The sequence below is a fragment of the Platichthys flesus genome, chromosome 7 (assembly GCF_949316205.1).
Source record: "Platichthys flesus chromosome 7, fPlaFle2.1, whole genome shotgun sequence".
Taxonomy (NCBI): domain Eukaryota; kingdom Metazoa; phylum Chordata; class Actinopteri; order Pleuronectiformes; family Pleuronectidae; genus Platichthys; species Platichthys flesus.
In genome coordinates this window covers 14,424,437-14,450,671 of record NC_084951.1, presented here as the reverse complement: position 1 = coordinate 14,450,671, position 26,235 = coordinate 14,424,437, and the positions used below count along the sequence as shown (strand labels likewise).

Below are 26,235 nucleotides of genomic sequence, written 5' to 3'. Positions count from 1 at the left end.
GTGTTTGTTACTTAAATTAATGGAAAGAATTCCTGCAATTTAAATATATGGCATTAAGATGAAAATCTGACCTGAATAAAACTCCAAATTAAAAATAACGACAAATAACCGTGAGTCACTTAATAAAATTTAATTGACATAGGTTTCATGAATTCAATGTCCAACCTTTTTTCATTATAAAAAAAAAAAATAATGACATCGCACAACTGCATCTGCTGGGTAAAAAAATCTATTATCTACAATGAAAAAAACAAACACTTAGGTGGACTGCACAATGAAGTAACTATATGGATAGAATATGTAATGTGATGCAACCTAGCAATTTTTTTCCAACAAACACAAAAAGTCTGACCACAAATTGTATAAAATGCATCAACAGATTGGGCATATTAGTGAGTACATCCAAAACACACATTGTGGAAGAAAATAATTTCTGTACAACATCTTCACATTAGTTGAACATTTCTGTTTCTTGCGCATCAGATGCAGGTTGTTCTTGAGATGCTGAGTCCACCCCCACAGCACGCGGGTTGAAAAAAATTGAAATGTCAAAAAAACGGGGCATCACATAAAAGATAAAGGACACGAGAGTTGAATCGAGGCTCAACGAGTCTCTGAAAAAAAATCTGTACCATTTACAAAAAAATATTTAAAGCCACAAGAATCCACAAGTTACAAATTCTCATATTTTACCAGACCAGGGTGCGACAGAGTATGGCTTCACAGCTTTCCTTTTCATCTGTGTGACCGACACTGGCTACCCCAAACTATTTTCCATTACTGTCCGACCAATCCTCTTGAAAACGCTGGTCCTAGGTGCTTGACCAGTAAAGCTGAGCATGGAAGCCTCCTCCATTTCAGAAAAGAAGACCAGTTCAGAGGCTCAGCAGCCACATGGCCAGCTTCCTGGAAGACCAGTGTAGAAGTAGAGAGAGAACAGAAGAAACCCAGTAACGGAGCTGCAGAGCTGGTGTAGTACGATGGGGCAGATGGGAGAGAAAAATGAGAAGAGAAGGTGTGGCAGATGGTTTGGCTGGGATGAAGAGTCTCAGGCAGGGTAAAGTTCTCAGGCAGGAGATGTTTGCTAAGAGACCCGGATCATCTGAGCCACCGTCTCATCTGCTGCCGCCTGGGCTGCCTCCTGCTGCTGCTGCTGCTGCTGCATACGAGATGAAAGGCAATGATTTTACAATTAGAAATTATGAAGAGTTTCATTCCTAAAGGAGACATCCAGTTTTCCAATAAATGATAAACTAATTCGATCGAAATGACAAGTTAAAAAAATCTGTCTTAAAGAGCCGGGTTGACAATTTAGTCTGTATTTTTTTGTCTTTATTACTGCATGATGATGTATAGATTGTGCTGTGCAGCTTCTTGTCCCACCTGTGCTAGGGCCAATGCCATTTCCTCCTTTTCCTTGGGGGAAAAGAATCGTCCTCCATCTCCTCGCTTACGCTGCATAGCGTGACGGTGGCGAGACTCGTGCAGGTATTTCTGTCAGAGAGAAAGCAGGTGTACAGGATCATGGTCAGTTAATCATTGGGTCAAAGGTAATTTCAGTCATCCCCATATATTGTATTTTTCACTTTGTCTCAATGTATCTAGCCCTACAGCTACATTCAAGGTACTATCAGGCATTCTTGCAAAAATAAATTAAATGACTCCTTGTAAAGCATCAGGGTTGTACTACCAATTCCATTGATAAGGAACACCCCCAGTTTTAACCTTTATGCAATTTCAGCTCTTTGTTTGACTCTCCTCATCCAACCCACCATGAAATCTTGGTCTGTTACTCCCGAAACACAATATGATGTACAGAAAAAATGCCCAGTCAAAATAGAAAAGATTCTAATGAAGAGATGAACATAGGCTAAATATAAGTATATCTATTAAGTTAGTAGAGAGGGTGAGAGCTTTAAAATGTTTACATGATTGTGTATGGTACGAAAACGACCATCAAACCTACCCTCCTTTCTTTGGGGATCTTGCCCTCCGCCTCCAGCTTGGCCCGGGCCTGTCGTCGCTTCAGGATTCGATGGTACTGTTTGGCATTGACATAGAGAGGCTCCTCCTCCAGCATCTCCGCCCCTGGCAGGGGGATCCGCTGCATTGTGGAAACTCCGCCACCTCCAGGAACCATCTGATGGAAGAAAACAGGCCCACAGCAATTAAAGCCTCTAGAGTGGAAAATATATAACAGAAAATATGGAGACAAACAAGCAGTTGCAGTACAAATGGTAAAATTAATATCTGCAAAATCACCTACTTTTGTGTTATCAGTCATTCTGGCTAAATCGTCTTCTTTACCAGCAGACACTTGTTGATGTTACGTTGAGAATATCATAGGGAAAAACGTATCATCAACGAGTGTCTGCTGGTAAAGAGGACGACACGTGGGTGCATAACAGGGGTTGTGGTGTCTTGTTAAGGGTTTTTAATTAATTATTTATCACCAAATAATTAATTCACAATTCATTGCAATATGATTTCATTAAAAGATAATTAATTCCATTGCATAAAAATTCAAAAAAATTATATTATGCAGAAATTGGCAGCAAAATTTGTACAGAAACTACATTTTACAAAAACTCTGTGACCTCTACCACACCACACGCCCTTTTGTGAGTCTAGCAAAAAAAGGAAAAGGTAATAAGATTCTGGATACCTCTGCAGAGGGTCTTACCATGACCATTCCACCTGCATTGACCATGTTGCCAGAAACGGGCAGGGTGACGGTCACAGTGCCTTGGCCGCTGTTCGTGGTGTTGGTGTTGTTACCGCCTGCCTGAACAATCTGGGCACCAGCCAAGCTGGAAGCTGGAATGGTGATCATTCCTGTAAAGAGATTCTCATCACAGTTATTGCTGAAATATCACAAGTCAGCAGTGCATCTGTTTATAAAGTCTACAAAAAAACAAGGTAAACACAAAAGGCAGGAGAGAACCGAGCTTACCTTGCTGCAGGACAGTGCCATCTGCATTGACGGGCTGGTAGACGATGGTCTGGCCGTCGGCTGTCTGTGCCAGCTGCTGGCCCTGCAGGCTGATCTGCTGCCCCTATGGAGCCACATGTGAGGAGAGCAGACATTGAGTTGTCGTATTGATAATGATTTCATGCAATGGATTTAAAATTCACTCGGTCAGAGTTTAATACCTGGTTCTGTCCAGCCGTAATGGCCGTCTGCGGCTGCTGGATGATGATCTGCTGGGGCTGACCCTGCTGACCCCCGAGCTGGATAGTCTGACCATTCTGCAGCTGGATCTGACCCGGCTGCACCAGCTGGATCTACACACAGACACGAAAACACACAAACATTGGTCTCATCCTTGTAACCATCAGTATTGTTCAACAGAATTGTACAGGATGGGGTAAATCTGGAATACACATCACAATCTAGTAACTATGCCTTATCCCTTACCTGCTGAAGTCCCTGAGCTCCAGATACAGGAACCTGCATTATGGTTTGCCCCTGACCCCCTGACATGGCCTGCACCATGATGGGTTGTCCTGATGATGTGATGAGCTGACCACCGCTCACCTGGACCATGAGAGGCTGCCCCTGGACCTACAGGGAGACACAAAAGATATGTTATAGGAGAACTAGCAGTGTTTGGTACCACAGAGTTACTCACGTGGGAGGGACTACAGGATGCAAGCAGGAAACGTAAAATTTAGAACATCCAGGAAACCATGTCATGAATAAAAAGAATTGGATGATTTCTTGTCATTCGCTCTGTTTTAGGATATACTAACAGATGATTAGATAAGAGGAGAGGCCGCCTTCAAATCAATTTGCAATCACATGTACAACTTAACAAGTACTGATGGTCCAACCAACAACAACATACAAGTGAGTGACAAAAATGGACAGCTGAAAGCCTGTGGCAGTGGATGTACCACAGAGAAATGCCAGAGGGAAGGACTTCCTGGCCCTTTAGTCAAGAAAAATATAACCAGATGATGAGAAGTGACAGCCAGTGATGAATATGGATCCGTGAAGTTCAGCCCTGCATCCCCTGTTGGCCGTTCACACTCATCAGGAAGATTGTTCCACTCGTAAAACTAGCTTTTACAAATGAATCACTATTCAGACATACAGTAGATTTTTAGTTGTTCATTTTTCTTTTAGGAATGAGGGAGTGGGCGAAAACCAGAGTCTGGCACACAACAGACTGTTCTGAGGAACATGCAGTTCAGGCTGCTGCAAGGCATGCTGGGGCAAGGGGGAGGACGAACTAAATAGCATAGAGATGGATCATGAATACAAAATAAATGTAAAAAAAAAAACAGCCCTGGTTGTGGCATGCAAACTGGCAACACTGTGATGGCACTGACACAGGGCGGCGGTGACACCACTACCTGGAGTGTCTGCACCTGCTGGCCCGAGGCCGTCACCACCGGAGCCTCTGTTTGCAGCTGCACAGCCGTCACTGTGCCCTGTGTCTGCAGACAAGGCAGGACAGTTACAATCTCAGACAAGCAGTTATCATAACAATGGACTGGACCTGGAATCCGCTGGAACGCTGGGACTCTGGTACCTGTGACCCGTGCTGTTGGATGTGAATACGGTTCTTTATCATAACCCACATTTATTGGGAGTAGGGTCTGAGCTCACCTGCTGCTGAATCTGTCCATTGCTTGTCTGCACAACTATCTGCTCCCCAGTAGTGGTGGTGGCAGTGGTGTACTGCTCCATGGCTTGTTATTGTCACAACCCTTTTCTCTTAAGACAAAAGAAATACACATGTACACAGTATTAGATTATTACACTAAGATTCATAAATTATTAATACATGTTATACAACCACAGCCTCAGTGACTATCCACCCATAGCTTATTCGTTTCCCATGACCTGATAGCAACTCATTATCATTGGATATTATTTGAATAAGGACACATAAGCGGCCTCCGGTATTCAAATCAAGCGAACCTGTATCAAGCTGCACTACGTGTTGTGTCTGGAATTTCGATAAGTGTATGAATATAATAACCATGCATTGGGTCTTAAGAGAGATTTGCGTCTGGGTGTTATTTGTATTAACAGGGCATGGTCGTATGAGAGCTAACACTGCTAGCTTCAGGTAGCAAGCTAGGATAGCCAGATAAACGCTGCTCCAGACAGAGTAAAGCGCGGCACATTGGCTGCTTCACAGGCGAACTGCTAACACGAGCAGCGGGGTGTGTTGGGCTTTGTTATACTTTATGATACGAGGCTAAACCGCTGGGTTGGACGCGGCTATTTCCAACCAGCCCCTTTGTTTGATAGTCGATATCTAAGCTAACTAGCTAGCTTTAGCCGCGGCTGGCGGAGCACCACACAACATGTTTCCTCTCAGGACCAGACCCCGGGAACCAGGGCGCATTTGCAGCATGATCGGCCCGAGACGAGGCGGCAGAAAACGAGCTGCCATTACGCTCCTTGTGTTTTTTTGCCTCCTGCATTTAACAGGGTTAGTAATTTGGTTGGTCCATGACAAACCAATCCGTGCTGACAACTACCAATGCCTTCAATCGGGTCTCCCTTACCGTGTCTCCGCTGTCCGGTTCCCCTCTGATTGGCTCCAGTACAGCTCGCTAAAGCCCAATCAACAAAGTGAGCGGACAAAATGGCGCAAATGAGACAACGGCGCCGTGGGAGGAGGTGCGCTGCTGCGTGTCCCTCACAGTCAGCTGCAGGGCCCCGGCTGACCGACAGGGGCCGCTGCGTCATAAAGTGTTATAGTCACGTTAGTTATTTTCTATCTTCTTTTGATCGATGTTTTCTCTGACATTAGTTTATGAAATGACGCGCAAGGAACAACCAGCACGCAACATTTATAGCACGGATATAACTGAACATATAAAAGATATTTTACTACGGTGGAGTGAAATGAAAAAGAAGCTGGGACTGTGAGAAAATGGAGAAACACTGTAAAAACTATTTTTTGAGCCAATTCTCTCTAAACATTTTTGACGTTGTTATGTGATCATTTAACCACAAGACAGTATTTGTTTTTTATTTCCAAGAAATCTCATAACTGTCCATCAAGTTACTGTTCAGTCTCTAGAGTCATTATATTCAGTAGCGGTGTATTTAATGATAATATAAAATAATATAATATAAGACAAGTAAAACTTTATTGATCCACCCACAATGGGGAATTCAGTTTTTACAGCAGCAGGTAGGTCAGAATGATGTTGACAAGAGATTATAAATTATTTACAACAGGCAATACCATATTCATAAAGGAGACGTCCATTGTCTGTTCAATAACTAAAAGTGTGTATAGAAATGTTAAAAAGAAAAGCTCAGTTGCACAGGATGATTGCACAAGCAAAATAAGTTTTTACATATATATAAGGACCTATTGTGATGATGATGATGATGATGATGATGATAATAATGATATGTTCAAAACACAGTTACGCATAGTTAAAACTGCAGAGCAGGGTCAGAATCAACAGTTTCCCACCATAAAATAGTCCTTCGGCAACAGAGGGAAAAAAATGACCTCTTTTTCAATTATTTCTGTGAGCTGACTTCATTAGGCCTCATGTTGATGAGGAGAATTTGTTTCATCAGTGTCCAAACTCCTCCTATGCTCAGTTTGTAAAACAAAAAGGGGAGGCATCTATGTGTTTACAATTTTAAACAGTCCCACTGGGTTATTTTCATCAACAGATAGACCTTCATCAAAATATATTTTCCTAATTAGATAGAAAGTTGGACATTTTCTCTAGTTATTTGGAGCATAAAAAACATATAGCTTGTGATGGATGGCATATATTGTGCTACAGCTTGGTTCAATAATTAATGAATAATCAATACACCCGATGGATGAATTCAAAATTTGTTTCAGTGTGGAAAGAAATGTGACAAATTTAATCACAACCATTCATTTGAAGACAATAATAAAATTATAAAGACCACTTATGACAACTTTGTAACAGCCTTTTCTGTGATAAGATCACTTTGTGGGGAAGGTATCAGCCAAGTACAGTTTACAAGTATGTTTGTTAAGAACGTTTTATCAACAGAATAGGCCCACAATCAACTGAAAACATGTTCCAGCCTCTACTTGAGCACAGACATATAGAGGAGAGAAATAAAAAAAAGTGTATGTCCAAATCCTCCTTAAGCGGAGGAGGTAAAACGTATTGAGTGAATTATATTCATCTATTGTTTTAATTATGTGAGTTCCTTGTCAGACATGCAGACAGTGCTCCAGATGAATTTGTGATACTGGATATATATATTGAATTGACTAGCCTCCACCTACGTGAAGTCAAGTAAACCTGGAGTATTTAAATTGGAGAAAACCTAGATTTTCTAGTATTTTGTAATATACTTTCTGTGTTGTTTACACGGCTGGAACAAGACTCCAATATAGTAACTGTGCTACTTCACCTCCACTCCGCTAGTTGGCAGTATGGTACACACTTTAATCTGGTGTTTGCGGAAGTGGGTGCACAAGTCTCACAGGGTAACCAGTGTGGAGTTGTTTGGTTTGAGTGAAGGTCTCTGCTCGTTTGAAACCAACGGTGATGCAGTGAAATCCTCTCAGTGAGTATTATTAGAAGAATACGTCGCTCCGTCCGTTTCTGATGTTGTTACCTGTCCCACACCGGACTGTGTGAACCTCCTCTGCGGTGACTCCGAACAGCAGAACCCGGTGCCCGTGAGCATGGCCCGGCCTCTGCAGGTCCTCTCCCTGCTCTCCAGGCTCGCTGCTCGGCCACTGACTCCCACTAACAGGTTCTCCAGCAGAGGCGTCGCTCCGTGGATCGGACAGAGCCATGTGCGCAGAGGCAGAGCTGCAGGACACCGCCAGGACATGTCCGATGAGGATGGTGGAGGACATCCAGAAGATGTGGAGGACGTGGAGGACAAGCTCCAGACCTTGATGGAGTAAGCGCCAGTCATCAACCATTACTCCCATGTTTACGATGATTATCTTGTGGTTGTATGCTGGGGCGCCCTATGAAAGAATGTAATACGGTTCCCCCTTCCCTCGGCAAACATAAACCACCCACTAGCCTGGAAAACTCGTTTGATGATCTGTAGTTCAATAATAAAGAAAAATAAATCAAGAATTAAAGAAAGTAAACACAAATATGCGCTATAATAACCCTAGATGAGCTACATAATCATAAACAGCCCCAACTGAGCTAGATAACCACTCCACATATAGATATACATTTTCAAAGTTTCTTATGGTCTTTGTTTTGCAATAGAGATGTATGAAAGGATTGTTTCAGGGTATTCTTGAGATAACACATCCACAAGGCAAGTGTGAGGTCAATTGGACCTGACCTTAGACCACAAAAATCGAATCAGCTCACATTTGTGTCAAGGTGATTTTTGCACCAAATTTGAAGACATTCCCTAGGGGTGATCCTGAGATGTTGCGTTCACAGGTCCAAACATGTATTTTGTAAGTTCACTCTGAGCTGTTCATCTACTAGTCCAAGTCAATATTTTTATAAAATTTAAAGAAACTAGCTCAAGGCGTTCTTGAGCTATTGTTTTCACATGAATAGGACAGACAGTCCTATTCAAAGAAAAATACCCCCAATGCACGTAATTCTCTCTGTGCACACTGTTAACCACATCTCCTGATTTTTTCAGTGAAGGTAAGAAGAGGCAGAGGACAGTGAAGTATCACATACTGAGGAGGCAGATGACTCCACTTGGAGCTCCACAGAGAAAGCTGACCTGGGTGGCTATTGAGCAGATCAGGTGAGGAGCTGTCTGTACTCAGTTCAGCCACTAAACCAAAAAGAACCATTCACTTAATTAAGGCTTAAAATGTAATGTTTTCAGATACCTGAAGCAAGAGCAGCCAGAGGAGTGGACAGTAGAGCGTCTAGCTGACGGCTTCTCTGTCAGCCCGGATGTCATCCTGAGGGTCCTCAGGAACAAGTTCGTTCCTGCACCTGAAAGAAAAGCCAAGCAAGACACTAAGGTAATGGCTGCATTGAGTCAGTCGGTGCTGCCTTCAGGTGCAGGGCAGGAGAGACTGAAGCTGCCGGGAAACAAGGCAGCGGCCATTCTCCCATCGGGAAGCAGAGAAGGTGCTTTAATCTCTGTAGCTGACCAGATGATGATCTCCGGAGGCCTGGCCAAGACTCAAGCCTCAGTTACTTTTCCGCCCACCAGGCTTCCCGCTGGCATCAGGAAAGATGCCATAGAGACCAGCTCAACCGAGGAGGACCGGCCCAGCAGCACTAATCCAACAGAGGAGGACACAGAGGAAGAGGAGAGCTGGGACGGCTGGGTTTTGACCGATAAACAGCTGGAAGAGTTTATGGAGATGGAGAAGCCATCTCCTGTGGTGCAAGTTGGGAATGATTTCTTTGATGCAGAGGGAAACTTTATGTATAGAATATGAGGACTTCCTGTTGAACGTTGGGGTGTTGTCATTGCAATATTATGTTTCAATAATAAATAATCAACTCAGCGACCTCATGAATAGATCTCTACTGTGCAGGAAAAATGAAAGTCTAATTAATTATTATTTTCTGTTTAAAACTCATATTGATCAATATTTATTTTGTTCATTTATTGGAAAATCAAGATACCAAAAAACAGCGCTGAAAAAACCCTCAATACACAAATTTAATCTGAACATAAAATAAGACCTGAGTGGTATCAAAGCTGGAGGAAATCCTGGATCCCAGGAAACAATGGGTTTTGACTGACTGAGGTACTGGTTTTTATGAGTGTGTGCAAATTGGTGCTGAGTCAAATAAAAATCATGATATAGTGAATTTAATCGTGGTTTCACAAGATGACTGTTGGGCCTCGGTGGAGGTAAACAGTGTAATTCTATTTGTTATTGCTGTAAGAAGCAAATAATATTCAACAAAGTAGAGGAACATAAGAATTTATTGGCAAACCCAAATAAAATTGCCTCAAATATACAGAAGAAGAGAGAAACATAGCAGATACAAAGATGAAATCTTGTATATTTACAGAACCTTCAGTATGACTTATTTATTTATACAGTAGTTCTATACTGCAAGAAAAAATCTGTTACCCTCCCTCGAAGCAATAAAACCTCATTAAAAGAGCTCGGCAAGTCTCCCAGTGTACAGTCTACAGCAGATGAGTAATGACCCTGTATTCACACCCTTTATTTGAGTTGACTCACAATCAGAACATTGTCTCACACCAAGAAATGAGACAAAGTAACCAGGTTAACTGCAGCGTTCTTTACAGAGCTCTGTGAATTTAAAAATAGTATCGAGTTATCATGCAGGTCAATAGGAGCCCATATGAAACATATGTTCTTTCTGCTCAAGTGCAGCAAAGAGGAGTCACTGGCATACTGGATGCAACTGGTTACACATTAGTTGATATAAATAGTAATCAGTAAACAGATGCCGGCCACACATTAGAGGGGCCTCACATCAGACCCTCACACCCAGGCACTTTCATACCTGCATCAAGTTTACTGTAATCTGAACCTGCACCTCACAAATAAATAAAAACCTGCCACACATTGAAAACAAGACAGACAAATGATTGTGCAAGAAATATTTAAAAGCAGGAGAAAAACAAAACCTGTAAGACTGGACATGATAGGACGGATCTGTTGCGAGGTCAATCACGTTTAGCTTCAAAATGACAGTAGTTTCGAAATGATTAAATAGAAAATAAAACAGTAGTTAGCAGTAAAATCTACACAAATGAGACTTTGAATAACCCTGTGATTTTAGAGAATTTGCTCCACCTCAGATGCAAATATATAAAAAGAAAAAATTCTCATGTGGTTTTGCAGCGTAAAGCAATAAGCTACAATGTTTATCTTCCTATACAACATTTACATTATTGAACCGTCTCCCGCGCACACAGACATTGCTTCTGTTCAACTATCACCAACTTATACTGATGTATTGGGCTTTCTGAATGCGTCGTAAAAAATATTTGTTGACATTTACTATCAAACTATAATCATTTTCTTTTTCATTTGCCATGAGAGTTCAAAAGTTAGTAGAAAAACGACTTGAATGATTATAAACACACTACAGTGATTTTTACAGTATTATCACGTTAACCATTGGTCACATTTAGGAAAAATTGTTAAACTACAACTCTTAGCATACAAAGGACTGTGTGCTTTGGGCAGTCAGAACTGCAGACTTTTTTTTTTTTTTTTTTTTAAATAAATCCTGTCTTTAAACAGACACTTTACCAATCGTATACACTGACACGTAATGTGTTTCCAAAAAATCACCTCCATTCAACAAATGGAGCAACTGGAGACCTTAAGAGATATTGTGCCAAGAGGATTATTTAAGGTGTTTGGACAATGTATTGGGTCTAAACACATTATTGCTATCAAATATAATGCAAATTAAAGTTTTCACTTGCATCTTATTACTTTGAGAAAGGATCTTGGTACTGTAGAGCAACAAAACAATGGAGGTTCATATTCCAAGCACAGATCATACCAACGGATTTCACAAATCAGTGCCAAGACAGGAGTATCTAATATGAACTTATTATTTGCTGTTTAGACAGTTTAAATACTGTATTAAAAGTGGGGATAAAGCCTTGAGTAGTTTGAGATTGTGGTTTACCAGCTTCCAACAGCAATCCTTATAACACCTTCCAAATGGAAACCACATCCAAAAAGAATAAAAAAACAGGTTTATGTACAAGTGCATGAGAAAAAGGATAAAGAGAAGTGAAAAGTATAATTTCCAGGAGCACTCCCAGGTGATGGGAGAGGCAGGACCCGTAATCCAATGGTGGTGGATTTATACAAACAGCTTTGTTTCAAAAAACCCATTGCTCTGGCTGTCAACAGTTCTAATGACTGCATAAGTACTTTGCTTAATTGCAGATTCAAACTCAACCCGATCGAATCAGAACTGAAGCACAACCCCACGAGATCTCCTTAGTTCTCCTCAACCGTGCATTAGTCCCAAGACGCCTCTGTACATTCATTATACTTCACAGATGAGTGCCGCAGACTCTTCGTCTGCTCGCTGAGGCCAACGTTCAGACTAGAGGGTGAAAGGAAGAAGTAGCTGGAGACAAGAGAGATGCAGGAACAACAGCCCACCACCAGGTGGACTGGAAACCTGTTCCTGAGTAGCATGACAGGTTGCGCCTGCTATTCAAGCAGGTCCTGTGCAAAGAGAAGAGAACAGCATACCATTGAAGTCAGAACCTGACACAGGAGAGAGAACCAGGCCATGTTTACACACACACACACACACACACACACACACACACACACACACACACACACACACACACACACACACACACACACACACACACACACACACACACACACACACACACACACACACACACACACACACACACACACACACACACACACACACACACACACACACACACACACACACAAGCACACAAGCACACAAGCACACAAGCACACACACGCACGCACACAAGCACACGCCTAACTCCATTTCTCAGGTGACCTAGTTAAAAGTCATCTCAGGTTAATGCTGGAACATTAAAGCACAGTCATCCTCTGATAATGAAAACCCAGCTAAACTTCATAACACCATTTGAGACTGGAACACATATGGTGGAAAAACATAGAGTACAAAGCTGTTCCCTCCCACACTCCTGATTCCAGTTTATCATTCAACATATTGTATTAGCAGTTATTAGCATATCAAAGGTACAGGCAAATAAGTCGGCCATCGAGTACCAAAGAAATTGCAGTAGAGCAATGCCAGAGATGCAGGGTTTTCCAGGTATTTAGAAACACTATAACAAAGTTGGTTTTCAGCCTAATCTCTGAAGGAGACCGTAAACCCATGTTCATATCTTGGCTTGTATATGAGGAGGTTAAATATATCCATTGTACCTCATCTGAGTCATCGTGAAACACTATCTTCCCGTTCTCTGTGTGGTTGGACTCAAGCGGGTCGTCGACCTCCGCAGCAGCAGTGTCCTCGGCATGTTGCTGCAGCACAGAGTACCTGTGAACCAGGAACCTGGAGGCACATTCACAACACTGTCAGGTCACTTAAAGGTTCAGTATGTGTGATTTAAGTAGAAAGGGATCTATTGACAGAAAAACTAATCCTAGTGATGTTTCCACGAGTATGTGATCACCTAAATTGTACAAATTTTTGTTTTCTTTACCGTAGAATGAGCCCTTAATATTCTACAACAAATAATCCAAGATACAGATTGTTTCCCTGGTCATGTTCCTCAATAGAAACTGAACTATGAACATGAGCAGAGAGAAGCACCGACCTGCCGCCGCAGACATATTTCTTCACAAAGACGACCCCTGCTGCGATGCTCAGTAACATGACGATGACGACCGTTACCACAATGGGAACAGACTTGGAGGAGTGCCCGACGACCTGTGAAAAAAAAACAGCAGATAAAAGTGAAAAGGGGTTACACAGTTACAGATAAACTGTAGGTTAAGCAACATTGAGACTTAAGCAAGGTGTAAGACATTTTCAAGAAGCAGAGATACTGACCAGAAGTTGTGGGCCGACGAGGTCACTCACACACCTCACACTGAGGTCGATCTCTTTACGCTCAGGCATCTTTCCTCCCTCACACTTATCTCCGGGGATCTTCCTATAGCTGTGGACCAATAGCAATTCAGTCAGAGATGAAACTATTATTAATATTATTATTATTATTATTATTATTATTATCACCCAGTCAGAAGGATGACCGTTGAATGATAAGTAGATTTTCATTTTCATCACTTAAACAGGAAAACCGGTAGACCCTTACTGGATGGTTTCATGATTTACTTATTGTTTTAATTTATTCAGTAATTCATAATATGGCTAAATACAACAACCTGCCTGATCTACATAATTGTTTGTACTGGATTCTTCAGCTACAGGTTTAACAATAATGATTTTCTTTTGAGTCGGTGTTTGTTTACAGTTTGTTTACCAAAACTTTACTTTGCATTTTAGTCAGCCTTCTCGCTTTCACAATAAAAACAGGCGAGTCATTCTTGCTCCCATTTACTTCCTCTTCCTCTTGCTTCTAAACCACAGATACTTCCTTATTCTCATCACTCGTCTCCTCTGACTCAGATAAACACTTTGGACAGCCCGCTGTCACTTTCTGTAACATAACAGAGGTCAGTGTTGGTGGCCTGTCATGAAGTGTTGTACACTTTTAATATTAACCTTTTATAACTACCACTAATCTAGTAAAACTGGTGAGGACTTTAGACAACAAATAGATAATCATCAAGCACACTTGAAAATTAATTTCAGGCAAGTCACGCGACATGTGCAGGGCATTCTTTACCACCTGACAGGTCATCACAAGGACATCACCTTCATGGGTTGATATTGTATAGTTATTTGATGTTAAGTAAGAAACCAACATTACAGTGACACACATACCTCTTTTACACCTAATTTATCGCTGTAGTACGTTGTTCCCAAGATTAAAAAAAAAAGTACGTAAACGCTCATGGCTATTCATTTTTTGAAGCCGAGAATTTCAATGCTTATCTAATGTAGTTTTAGAAAAGGTGCAGTGTCACATCTACTGCCATAGTAAAGAGGAAGAAGAAGAAGAAGAAATTAATGTTCTCTCGGGTGTCATGTTTCCATTTCTGCCTTTATCTGCAGAGTGAATGCTGATTGTATCTATTTCCATTGCAGACAGAAGCCAGATGTTGGTGGGTGTTTAAACCAGTGGAAACAAGGCTATGGAGATCTGTTGGACTTCAGAGACTGAAGCTGGCGTCTTACCCACTAGTCTGCAGTTGCTCCTCTCTCCCATGCAGACAGAACTCCAGCACTTTTCCTTTCAGGTCTGGCTGCTCCACACACTCTGATCTGTTCTCTTGACGGTAGTATCCAAAATCACTGCAACAAGCACATGAGTAGAAAAACCTACATTTACACTTGCTACTAAAAATATCCAGTTGTTAGACTTAGCAATTCTGCTTTCTGAGTTTTGTGTTAAGCCACAATTATTTTTTACCCAAAGGAAAAATTGATTCCAGGATACTTAAACAATTCTACTTGATACTGTATACCCAGCAAGTGAGAGTTGTTTTCTGTCACCAAAAAATACCATCTAACATTATTCAGAGACGTCTAATCCCATGTAACAGAGTGGCTGAGTTTGACATTTTGAGCGTGCATGTCAGAGTCTTACCACAGGAAGTCATCCAGGGTGCATGGACACGGGGTCGGCTGAGTGTTGACCTGGTAATCTCGTCCATTCCAGCAAACAGAGTCCTTTCTGAGACGCAGGTACTTCTCTTTGTAGCCAAGGTTGCAACCATCTTTGGGATCACTGATGTCGTCGGAGTGGGCCAACCACTGCACATAGTCCTTATCGGCGCCTGAAAACGTCAGCATATTGCACTCTGTTTACATATAGGCTAAAACAAATCAGAAAATATGACAAAATACTTCCAATTCTACACAATTTTCTTTTTTTAAATCATGTCACTCACAGTCTCTGGTGAGAAGTTCCCTGAAGTCGATGGTGATGGAGATCCAGTACTGGCTGAGGAGGGAGTCCCTGTAGCCCCAGATGCTGACATTCATAGAGCGAGCTCCCGGCTCCGACGCCAGCCCAGTGAAGTAGATGGGGTCATTGGTGAAGTTGTACACGCCCCAGCACTGTCCTTCATCTGTAGAAAACCTGTCACGACATCAGAAATGTACAAACATCTGCCTTAAGAAAAATAAAGGAGAATCTCATGGCTACAGTGCATGCAGGTCATCTATGTACCTAATATCTGCAGAAATCTGTGTCTGTCTGTATGTGGAATGCAGATCTTAATGCCTCACACTTGGCATGTTATGGGAAGGAGGTGTAGTATGAAAAACAGATTCCTTAGTTCTGGGTTCTGCGTATACGGAGCTTCACGGAATTTTGAAAAACAGGTCTAACTGTAGCTTCAAGGTTCTTTGGCGTCCAGCCGTCGGTTGTTACTCGCTCCAGCTCAAATACTACAGTTCACTTTTACAGTTTCAGAAAGAAAGCTGCAACCAGCATGGCTTCATTCTAAACATACAGGTTTAGAACGGGCACTGAACAACTCCTGCCTACTCAGACAAGCTTCCTGTTGTCGGTAAAACTTTGCGCTGGACTCACCGACCTGACCTCGCTCAGCAGCTCGGCACACAACTATTTGAAGCATTTGCATATTTCAAACTAAACGAGGGAGAGAGAGATGTAAGGGAGATGACAGCAGCTCAGAATCACAGTGGGCCGTGCAACCTGCTCCCCTGGGTGATCACCACCACACAACCACATTTACTTTTCTCTCTCTCTGATGTTTTATTTCTTTTTCATTGCGCCAGGAGCTGAATTTGTTTAGCGTTCCACTGAGAAAAGTTCCAGATCTCAGGTGGCCCCTCCGCCATTGTTTTCCCAGAGTAGTGATTTATTCTTCTGGGAATCTGTGACACCCTTGTTGTAACAGTGCTTACGATCTTACTTTATTTGTTGTGGTCTTGGAGCTCTGTGAGTTGAAATTAAACACTTTACAAAAGGAAAAGAACAATTAAAATAGTAAAATTAATAATGGTTGAAAACCATTTAGCTTGTTATGTTTCAGGGAATTTTGCAGACTGGCTCACTGTCACACAAACTTGGCGGGTAATATATGAGAACTCCAAGGTCAGTTGCTCAGCATATGTGACGCAACTCTTTCTGCCAGCCCTCTTGTAAAATATTAAGAAAATATCTAAGTTAGCCCATTCGAGAAAAATGTATTCACAGCAAACTAGTGGTTCCGTCAATGAAATTTCTAACACTCAAGTATTTCCAGAAGAAAAAAAAGGAACCATAAATGTAAAAGATGCAGCTAAAGATGTCAATGTGGAAAGACATTATCAAGATTTTTTTGTGGCAAATAAAATGTGATTTCCGTAATGGAAATTATAACCTCTGTTCTGCTCCCTGCACGCTCTACCCAGGTGCCAACCCTCGCCTGAATGTTCTGGACATTTTCGCCTCTGACTCTGACAGCTGCGGTCTTTATATATGAAAGGCAATCTCCAGAAGCCAATTCTCTAGATATTTTCCAGTGTTCAAATCTGAAAACATCTTCAGACTGTGACTCACTTGATCTTGTTGATAGGCTGAGTGGGGCTGTGCTCCACAGCCACCAGGAGTCCTCCAGAGTCCAGGATGGCGTAGTGATGAGGTCCATCGAGGGCCTTCATCCAGCTATACCCTCCATCATCCGACACATACACATCAGGCTTCATCACTGAGATGGAATCACCAACGCTCCCTGATGAGAAATGTTCATCCAGATAAATAACTTCCAGATTATGTCACACAAAAAACTTACATATTCAGCTTTGAACAGGGATTTACCATGAGCTAAGACGAGACCCACAGCATTTGGTTCACTCAGAGGCAGCATGGGGACATTCAGCCTCATAGCGGTGCTGTAGGCTGCGTGGATGTGGAGACTGCACTGTGGGCATAAAGGCAATCAGCATTTGGTATCTGGATGTTTATAGAACCAGAACTGTGTAGTATTCGGCTCTATTTCACTGCTAAACTGAATTCATCATACTTAACAAACAGTTCAATCGTTTTAGCTTTGCTTTCTCTCGAGAAATATCATTTTGCTCTTTTTCTCTTTACCTTCTCTGGGTCCTTGGCAGTAGCATCACACTTGCTGTTGGCAGGTTTCCTCAAGGGAACCCACTCCCCTCCTTGATCAAACGACACCACCGACTGCACAGAGTCACCTGGAACAACAAGAAAAGAATGGTAACATTTACAGGTAGTCTTCAGTCTTCAGTGTTACTTAGACTGTGATCGCCCGCCATTGTTGAACGAGTCTTGCCACTGTTTAATCATTAAACAAAATTGTTTTTACACACTTCAAAAAATCTCCCACTTAGTGTTTTGTGCTGTTGTTTCATTGTATAAGTGTGTGCAGTGCTCTTTGTCTTGCTCTTGTTCTTGCTCTCTCCCTTCCTGTCTCTGTCTCCCTCTGTCTCCCTCCCTCTCTCTCTCTCTCTCTCTCAATTGGCAGCACTGAGGGAAATCCTGCCACGTCGGTGCGCCGTCAAAACTTTCATAAGCTGATTTCAGACATACACTGGAATCTGCAGTTCCCCCTTGTTTTCTCCGGAGCAGGTGCATGTGTGGAAACAAATGTCAGACTACCGACTTTATCCGCCTTACCTCCCAGTATAAAGTCTGTAGAAGCTGATGTCTGTTGAGAGAACCTCCCGCTGCGCTTTGTGAAAGGCAAACTATGGCTAAACTCTGTAGCCACTTCTTAAGATTGTAGCCGGAGGTCATGTCTGAAAACGGCTATAAAGATTTACCACCCTCAGAGGCAGCCAGCCCTCGTCATAACTTTGGCTGGTCTGCATGTTCCAATTCCTCAGCTGGCATGGAGACTTTATTTGTATCTTTCCTTCAGGCTCTGTTGCACACAGGAGTGAACTGTTTGCTCCCGTGCATTCACCCATCACCCAGCCGACCCCCGAGTGTGCAACTACATCCAGAGATTGATCTAATTCTGAGGAAAACACTGTACAAGTAAGCTAGAGGAAGCAAGGCAAGGATCAGACCCAGTGCAAATCTAACCCAAGAATGTTCATGTGGAGAAGGGAGAAAAAAGAGCAGATTTAAAAATAAAAATAATTCAAGAGAAAATGGAAATAACAGAAGGAGACATGATGGAGTTAAGATCTAGCTGGTGATGTGAGAAATTTCTGCTCAAGTGTCAGCCAGCCGCTTCAGTCAGACAGCACATCTAACACTGAACAGCTAATTAAATATTTACCCAGCGCCCTCGCTCCAGTGTGTAATGGAGAGGTCATATCTCTGTGTGTTTCTAAGGGAATCTGAGCACATGCATGTGTTTCTATTCCTTTATCTAAACACGCACACATGTGTGGAGCTACCTTCAGCCAGGACACTGGTGACGAAGACTCCACGCAGGGAGGTGACGTTGGTGAAGTCTGTGTCACCCCCTGTGGTGGTGTAAAGGTGCCGCTCCAGCGACTTGGAGTAAACGGTGCCCCGGTCATCTGATACATAAATGGTGCCAAAACCTGTATCTGTAAACAGATTAAAATGACAAAGAGGATCACACATACTGAAGCTTCATTCACTTGAAGGGTCAGCGGCTTTCCTATCAGCCGCTAACTACAACACAACCAAGCCTTTTCTTATCAGCCCTATCATCTTCAACTATCATTACTGCTTTGATGTACAGTAAACGCGTGACGTTGCAGCATGGACTTACCTCCCGGCTCGTCAACATGCATGAAGACCATTTCATCATTCGCTGCCAGGATGGAATAAAACTGCTCGTGGCCAACAGGGGGCAGCTGGGCCATGTTCCAAGTCTCACCCTGGTCCACTGACACATAGATCATCCTCAGAGTCCCCTGCAGAGAAAGAGACGGTAAAGAAAATAAAAGTGAGTCAGAGAACAGGAATCAGAAAATGTATTGCCATGATTTGGATGTTCTGTATACTGACCTTGCCTGTCATCACGGAGGCAAAGATGAAGCGTCCACCCAGGCCAAACGAGTAGATCTTACTGGCAACAGTCTTGATGGTTTTACCATAGTCTGTCGTCCTTCTCAGTTCCAGCATTCCCTGATCAACTGACACAAAACAGAAGAAAATGAAAACGAATGATGAAAATATATGCAAATTTGAGTGTAACCAAAAGTGCAACCAAAAGTTACATGTAGGATTAAAGGTCTAAATAATGAATATAATACAAATATTTTATTAATAGCATTTGTCATTTAAATTCTTTAAATCCAAACCCAGTTAATAAAGTAAAAATAGGTGTCAATACAAACATGTAGAACATTTTCTTTCAAACTGTATTCAGACATTTTTATATTTCATGTGGTCTACACCTACGGACATTGATGCAGTCAAAAGAAGGCCTGGGTTTAAGTGTCACATGGTCATATTAGGTCTGGCTTAAAGACTAAATCACTTACTGCAGGATCCGTTGAGGCCGGCTGTAAAGAAGATGCTGTTTTTCCTTCCCCTAGAATTGGTGTGGAAAGTACGGAGAATTTCAGTCCACAGAGTCAAGGATTTAACAGCCAAACAGATGTAGATTTCCTTGTTGATGAGGATGTGACAGTTCTCAGTGTCCAGACATTTCAATAAACAACAAAGTCAGGCTGAGAAACATTCCTGCAACGAGGATTCTCTACATATTTCCCGTTTACTTCTATAATGCAGTTAGTTTTGCGAAGTAGTGAAAGTAAGCACCACATGACACGGCTAATCAAATACAACCACCATGCAGACACGTCCTTCTTTACTATGTTCTTTCTTTGCAGAAAACTCTGGCCTGGATTATGACACATAAAGCCTGTTCAGCCTCTTTTGGGGCAGCATTAAAAGGTTATGTATGAGGAAGTCGGTTTCACACACACAGTTTTATCAGACACTGTGAACTTCAAACCTGCTTTAAAAGTGAAATTAAAGTAATTTTGAGATCCAAAGGTTACTAGGCAACACATATGAGGAAGTGCATAAAAAAATAAAAAATAAACAAGATTGCTTTGAGGGCTTGGCTTTTCAAACACTCACAGTTTTATGATTAAATATTTTGCAAGGGTGTAGCAAGAATAAAAGTCTTGGGAATAACATTGTTAACATGTCTTTGGCTAATTAATTTAAATAAGGGAAGGAGAGTAAAGCAGAACTGAGAGTCAAACAAAATATACTTTGCTTTGTCCCTCTGAAGCAGCAGTAATGATCAGAAAACAGGGGACAACTGAAACAAACATAAAAGATAAGTGGAGTCACATGAATCAATAGTCACCAGATCTCAACCCAATTCAACACCTATGGGAGATTATGAACACATGATGGAACGTCCCCATAGAGACTTGAAGGAACAATGCCACAGTGCACTGAGGTGGCACAAGCTGAATACGGTCGCCCAACATGGCAACACCCTATGACAACACTTACTGCTGGGAAATCTTTAATTTGTCAGCCGTCTGGAACTTATTGAAGGAATTAAAACTAAAGACAATAAAAGAGAGACTTAGGTATCATATAGATTTTTTGGAAATCCTTTCTATGGGATACCTCTACTCCTCCGTACGCTCACTAAATAGATATTTCCCTGAGACTCCTGAGGATATTGAATAACATGTGTGTGTGTTCACTGCGCAGTGAGGTGACTAAGTAACCTGTTTGGGTTGTCTCTCACCATTTAACCAGACACACTGTGTTGTGGACCTTGTTCCACGTGCTGCCAAAATCTTCAGACAGCCACAATTCATTCTGAGGATGAAAAAAAAAGAAAATTTTCGAGTTCATGCGCAATAAAACCAATGTTTACACAGGTTAGATGGACCTTGGTTTTCTAGAGCTACTCATAAACACCATGGCCATTTTAATAAATCACTTTAATAAACACACAGAGAGAATGGTTGACCAATGGGAGGCCTTTTGCTTTAAGGGAGTGAGATGGCGCTTAAGGGTTTTACAACAGGCCATTAAAAAGGTCACCTGCCCACTTAGGTTTACGACTAATTACTAAACTACTGCTGCTATGAAATCCCAACATACAAACCTGGAATGTATACAGACTATTCTTATGCTATACTCTCATCCAAACATGTTGACTTCTAAACAAAACGCAGATCTTTTAACATTCACTTACGCTCTTGCTGAGGACGAGCAGCACGGTGGAATTTTCAGGGTTGTATGTGATCTGCATCAGGGGGACGAAGGGCAGGTCCCTGTGGGTGAAACTTTTCCCAAAGTCGTCAGAGGTAAAGATTCGAGACCCGTGACCTCCGGACACATCGCCTGTCAGGATCACCTGTAATTCAGAGTCCAGAATTTCAGACTGATGAGCCCACATGCAAATCTTTACAGTGGTCAATATGCTGCAGGCTCAATCGGCACATGACTTACTTTGCCTGAGTTCTCAGGGCCGATAGCGATACCAAACTCTGATCTGATGAAGGTGTTGTCGATGAGGCTGGTGACATCCTGGAATGACTTCCCATAGTTCTCACTGGTAGGGAAATAGTCAAATCAATGCAAATCCCAATGCAAATGATGAACTTCTTTTAAACAGGTGATGTCATTCGACTTACCTTCGATAGAGTTTGGACTGCCCGAGTCTTATCATGAAGAAGGGCACCTGAAAAGTTGTCAATGCCAGGATGACCTGCAAAGAGAGAATGTTAGACTGGTTCACTCAGAAATCTGGGAAAGAAAGTTTTTCCTACCCATGTCACAGTGGAACATGTTAGGTGTGATACTCACCCCTGTGCCATCTCCAACCCAGGCCAGGGACACCGAACCACTCAGGTCATTGAAGGTATACTGGGAGAAATGACAAAATATGTTCATGTATGAAATATATATATAAAAAAAAAACATTACATCAACAATCACAATATATATTTGTATATTTGGCCTTCAAACTGTGTACTAGCATTGTGTTTCCTCTAATCACTTGTTTAAGCATAGATGAGGAGGTGTAAAGGCTATTTTGAGTTTTGAATACAACTACAGAACACAATCTTAAAGTCAAGATTCATGTTTTGACTTTGGCAATGCTTTCATTTCCAGATTGAGGCCTGTTGCCTGAGATAAAGGTCACAAATCCTGTAATTCCAGTCAGTGGCCTCGGACTCTTCCGCTGGGTGGACGTTCACAAACTGTTTTCGGACAGGTCTCTTTCAGCAGCTCGGGCTGAAGGCAGCTCCGGGGCCGATGGGACCTGCAACAGCAACCTGGGGGGACTGACAGGGCTAAATTTGCAGCACAGGACTCTGTCGGCCTCTAAAAACTGTGGAATCAGGCGAGACCAAGTTCAGACTTTTTTTCAGGATGCAAGTGCGAGTAAAGCCAAACATACTGTACCCTCTGTTTCCCTGATAGACTGGCTGCTTGCTAACTGCTCTCACTACCGCACGAACACAGCTTTTAATTAGAAAATAACCACCGCACAGCCAGTCACATGGATCCTTCCCCCCCCTGGGCCAATTTTCCTATGAACGCTCAGACAGCTTCACTCTCCAGTCAGGCAGAGGAGAGTGGGATCCTCAGACACACAGTGAGAGCTGCATGCTTGACAACAATGAGATATAGGGCATGGCCACTTAATATGGTTTGGTTATGGTTCCTAAAGTATGAAGGAATCAGGCGTTGTTACAGTCTTCTCTAGTGTGTCACTGCACCAAATAGTCAAGACAAGAATCTGGGCAGCCTTGATGTGACAATCACCAGAAAGACCAGAAGGGTCCTTTAGTGGGCTTGGAGAAAGGTGTCAGGAAACATCTGAACTTAAACTCGTGCTGAGGATCTCGACAATGACAAGCCTGCAGGGTGAAATATAAATCTACAGTGTAATATCCTCCATCCTCCTGAGCTCCTGGGCTGAATGGAAAACAGCCCATCACCAGTAGCTGTAGGATCCTGGAGGCTGAACGGGCCTTTACCTGGTCCGACACCTGCGCGTCGTCTCCTCTCGCCTCATTAAATTGTCAGACGTGCGAAGTGTAACAGGACCCGCGGGTAAACTTACACGGTGGGTGTTGGCCGCTAACTTGGCATCGTTTCCTTGGAGAGCTTCACAGGAGTCGCCCTGCTCGGTGCTCCGGCGTCTGATCTTGTGGAGCGGTGCAGCGGCCAGCCAGGCGGGCAGGGACCGCTTAGCCACCCTCGCTGCTCCCTCCTCGGCGATCTGACGCCTGGCGAAGAGCGGCCGCACGGCGCTCTCGGATCTCGGCAGAAAATCTGAAGCGGCTGCGAGGAGAGCCGCCGACAGGAGCAGGACACAGGACAGCGGCAGCAGGAGTCCCATCCTTCGGTGCTGGTGGCAGCGGCAAGGATGGAAAAGAAGAAGATAAAGAAGACGAAGAGGAACAACAAAACGAGAAACCGAGTGTTTATTTATCCGGGGGAAAGTGAAGGTCGCTACAGCTCCAACGCCGCGGATGACATCAACAAAAACACCGCTCCTCCTGACACCGACTGCTTCGGGCTTTCAAAACACGGAGCGCACTCGCTGCTCCGGCTACTTCCGCACTGCAGGTGCGAAAAAATGCCCAAAACGCGGTGTTCTGCGAATGAAACGCGGTTTTTGACGCCAGTTAATCGAGCTGCAACTCCTCAGACAACATGATCCACTGTAACCATCGAGCAGATTGTGTCCACAGATCCGTGATGCTCGGTGCGGCCACCAGGCGCTGCGATTGGCTGCTCCTCTATCGTGGTCCACCTATTCGTTTACTGATTGGGTACATTCGGGAAGGGCGGTGCCCAAAAGATCCTGCATAATGAGCTGTCAGTGGCTGTCAGGATAGGTTGAGTGATACTATCATTAACTCCATCCAGTTTCAACTTAGGGAAAGCAGGACAAATCAATTATCATTGGCTGAAACATATGCTTATTTAAATATATCAATATATAACCTTCAAGGTTGACAATTGATACACAATGGAATGGCACCTGAAAGGGATAGTTCACCCAACAATTTAAATTCAGCTAGTTAGAATTTTCACTGTGAACTATCATTTAATAATATTGGGTTCAGCCTCTGTCACTTAACCGTTATAGTTCTGGTAGTTAGATAGTTAGATAGTTAGATAAATTCCACAACCACAACATCATTTAATTCTCCTTCCATATGATGATATTGCAGCGCATACATTCGATTTTAAATGCAACACAATTTACATGTGAAAACCATTTGAATCTTTCACATGGTCAAAATACTAAACAACATCCCAAATCTGTGTGCTTTGAAAGAAAAGTTTGTTTTTACTAACCTTTTTTTATAAACATGATGAGGATCCTAATACTACTTCTGATTATACAATATTTTCTACCAATCCTTGAACACATATAACCATTATAATGAAGTGTGTAAAATAAAAGTAACAGTTGTTGCCTCATTCGCGTACCTGCATCTTTCTTTGTTCAGGATTAAACATTTGGATCTGTTGCGATTTTGGGAAGCTCAAACAAGAGATTAAATCAGCTGAATTTTTGTAATCTCTCCTCCAGTGGCCCATCCTTGCCAGGAGTGAATAGCAACCCTGTGGATTTAGAACATTTGAAATGCTCGGTTGATGCAAATTCACAATTATTTAAAAAATAAGGTTGGTGGTGATAAATCAAATGTTTGTTAGGAGCTGGATCAATAAAACATCACAAGATGTTTAAGAGAACATTCACACACCCTTGTAATGGCAAGCATAGAAGAATTCTCTGATTACTGACATCAACTCTGTTTTTTGTAAACACTGTTTGATTTGGGTCTTGTTGCCTCTGTCTCACTTCTTGCATGTTCTCAACAGATTTGAGGTAGCTGAGTTGCGGATCTGCTCTGAAAGCTCATGATCACATTCACCATCGTCAAAAAGAAAGGGGTCAAAAAAAGAAAATTATCCATTTCTATCATATGATTGTGTAAATACTTTTGAACAACCTACTGCATTCTCAAGTTATATTTAATCATTTTGTTGGCTTCCATGAATCATATTGCATTCTTGATTCAATTTGTGCATGTGATTGGACTGTGGATCATAACAAACCCATGACTATTGGTCATGCATTGCAGAATCTTGCACTCAGAGCTGCCACTGGTCAGTCAGAACCATTTCCAACCAACTGTAAATCCGAATAATATGTAGTTTCAGATCTTACTTGTAGTGGGCCAAGTTCATCTCTTGGATAAATCTCCACCTGTGTGAGATGGGACATTGATGCCTATTACCGGCAGGCCCAGGGAAATTGTTGGGAGGACGTGATCAGAGATTCAGTGTCACATTGTCCTCATGTTGAGCCTATGATCTGGCCAAACCTGTCTGACAGGTTCTGTGAGGGTGCAACAGTAAATATGGTGTCATCGTAACATGGCCTAAAATAAAAGCTGTTAACCAAGTTTCACTGGTTTTAAAAACCCTGAAACTGTATACCTGAGACCACATTACCCACAGCTTAGCGTCACTCTGTCTTCCTTGGAGCATTGGGAGTATCATTTGTGTGTGTGCTACCTCTTTGTCTGGTCATTTCTTGATTCAGATGCACTGAGAAACCCAAACAATCTGATCTCTACAGCAGCATTCCTTCACAAAGAGACTGTACAATGGCGTGTCAGCCCCTCCCCCATAGCAGCCCCGTCAAGTATTAAAAGGTGGAGAACAAAGCCACTCTTATTCCTTTTGAGATGTGCCCTGTTAGGATAAGAGCTGTGCCACAGGAACCCAAAATCCCTGTGCAATGTGCTGAGAAAAACTAAACAAAT

At 42.4% G+C, this 26,235-nt stretch overlaps 3 protein-coding genes across 8 annotated transcripts; 1 reads left to right on the top strand and 2 right to left on the bottom strand.

The window, feature by feature from the left end:
- Positions 1-115: 115 nt before the first annotated feature.
- nfyal (nuclear transcription factor Y, alpha, like) lies at positions 116-5,659 on the bottom strand. Of its 6 annotated transcripts, none has more exons than XM_062391823.1 (10): positions 5,527-5,659; positions 4,616-4,723; positions 4,357-4,443; positions 3,419-3,565; positions 3,154-3,285; positions 2,954-3,056; positions 2,666-2,835; positions 1,967-2,140; positions 1,384-1,494; positions 116-1,159 (listed from the first exon to the last, which is right to left on the bottom strand). In XM_062391823.1, exons 2-10 carry the CDS (start codon positions 4,694-4,696, stop codon positions 1,085-1,087), a joined length of 1,080 nt encoding a protein of 359 aa, XP_062247807.1. In that variant the 5' UTR covers positions 4,697-4,723; positions 5,527-5,659; the 3' UTR covers positions 116-1,084. The 6 variants fall into 6 exon arrangements, with proteins under 6 accessions (XP_062247807.1, XP_062247809.1, XP_062247808.1 ...); XM_062391825.1 differs by having other exon boundaries at positions 2,684-2,835; XM_062391824.1 differs by having other exon boundaries at positions 4,360-4,443.
- Positions 5,660-7,422: 1,763 nt separating this feature from the next.
- ngrn (neugrin, neurite outgrowth associated) lies at positions 7,423-9,755 on the top strand. Its single transcript, XM_062391888.1, has 3 exons — positions 7,423-7,888; positions 8,609-8,719; positions 8,804-9,755. The coding sequence occupies exons 1-3, from the start codon at positions 7,665-7,667 to the stop codon at positions 9,369-9,371; spliced, it is 903 nt and encodes a 300-aa protein (XP_062247872.1). The 5' UTR covers positions 7,423-7,664; the 3' UTR covers positions 9,372-9,755.
- Positions 9,756-9,850: 95 nt separating this feature from the next.
- Positions 9,851-24,131, bottom strand: LOC133956652 (sortilin-like). Its single transcript, XM_062391887.1, has 20 exons — positions 23,508-24,131; positions 22,241-22,300; positions 22,069-22,142; positions 21,884-21,986; positions 21,627-21,788; positions 21,171-21,244; positions 19,936-19,985; positions 19,457-19,584; positions 19,218-19,362; positions 18,874-19,029; positions 17,594-17,700; positions 17,318-17,420; positions 17,060-17,231; positions 15,438-15,628; positions 15,134-15,323; positions 14,722-14,838; positions 13,471-13,579; positions 13,235-13,347; positions 12,840-12,969; positions 9,851-12,119 (listed from the first exon to the last, which is right to left on the bottom strand). Exons 1-20 carry the CDS (start codon positions 23,784-23,786, stop codon positions 12,105-12,107), a joined length of 2,478 nt encoding a protein of 825 aa, XP_062247871.1. The 5' UTR covers positions 23,787-24,131; the 3' UTR covers positions 9,851-12,104.
- Positions 24,132-26,235: the final 2,104 nt, after the last annotated feature.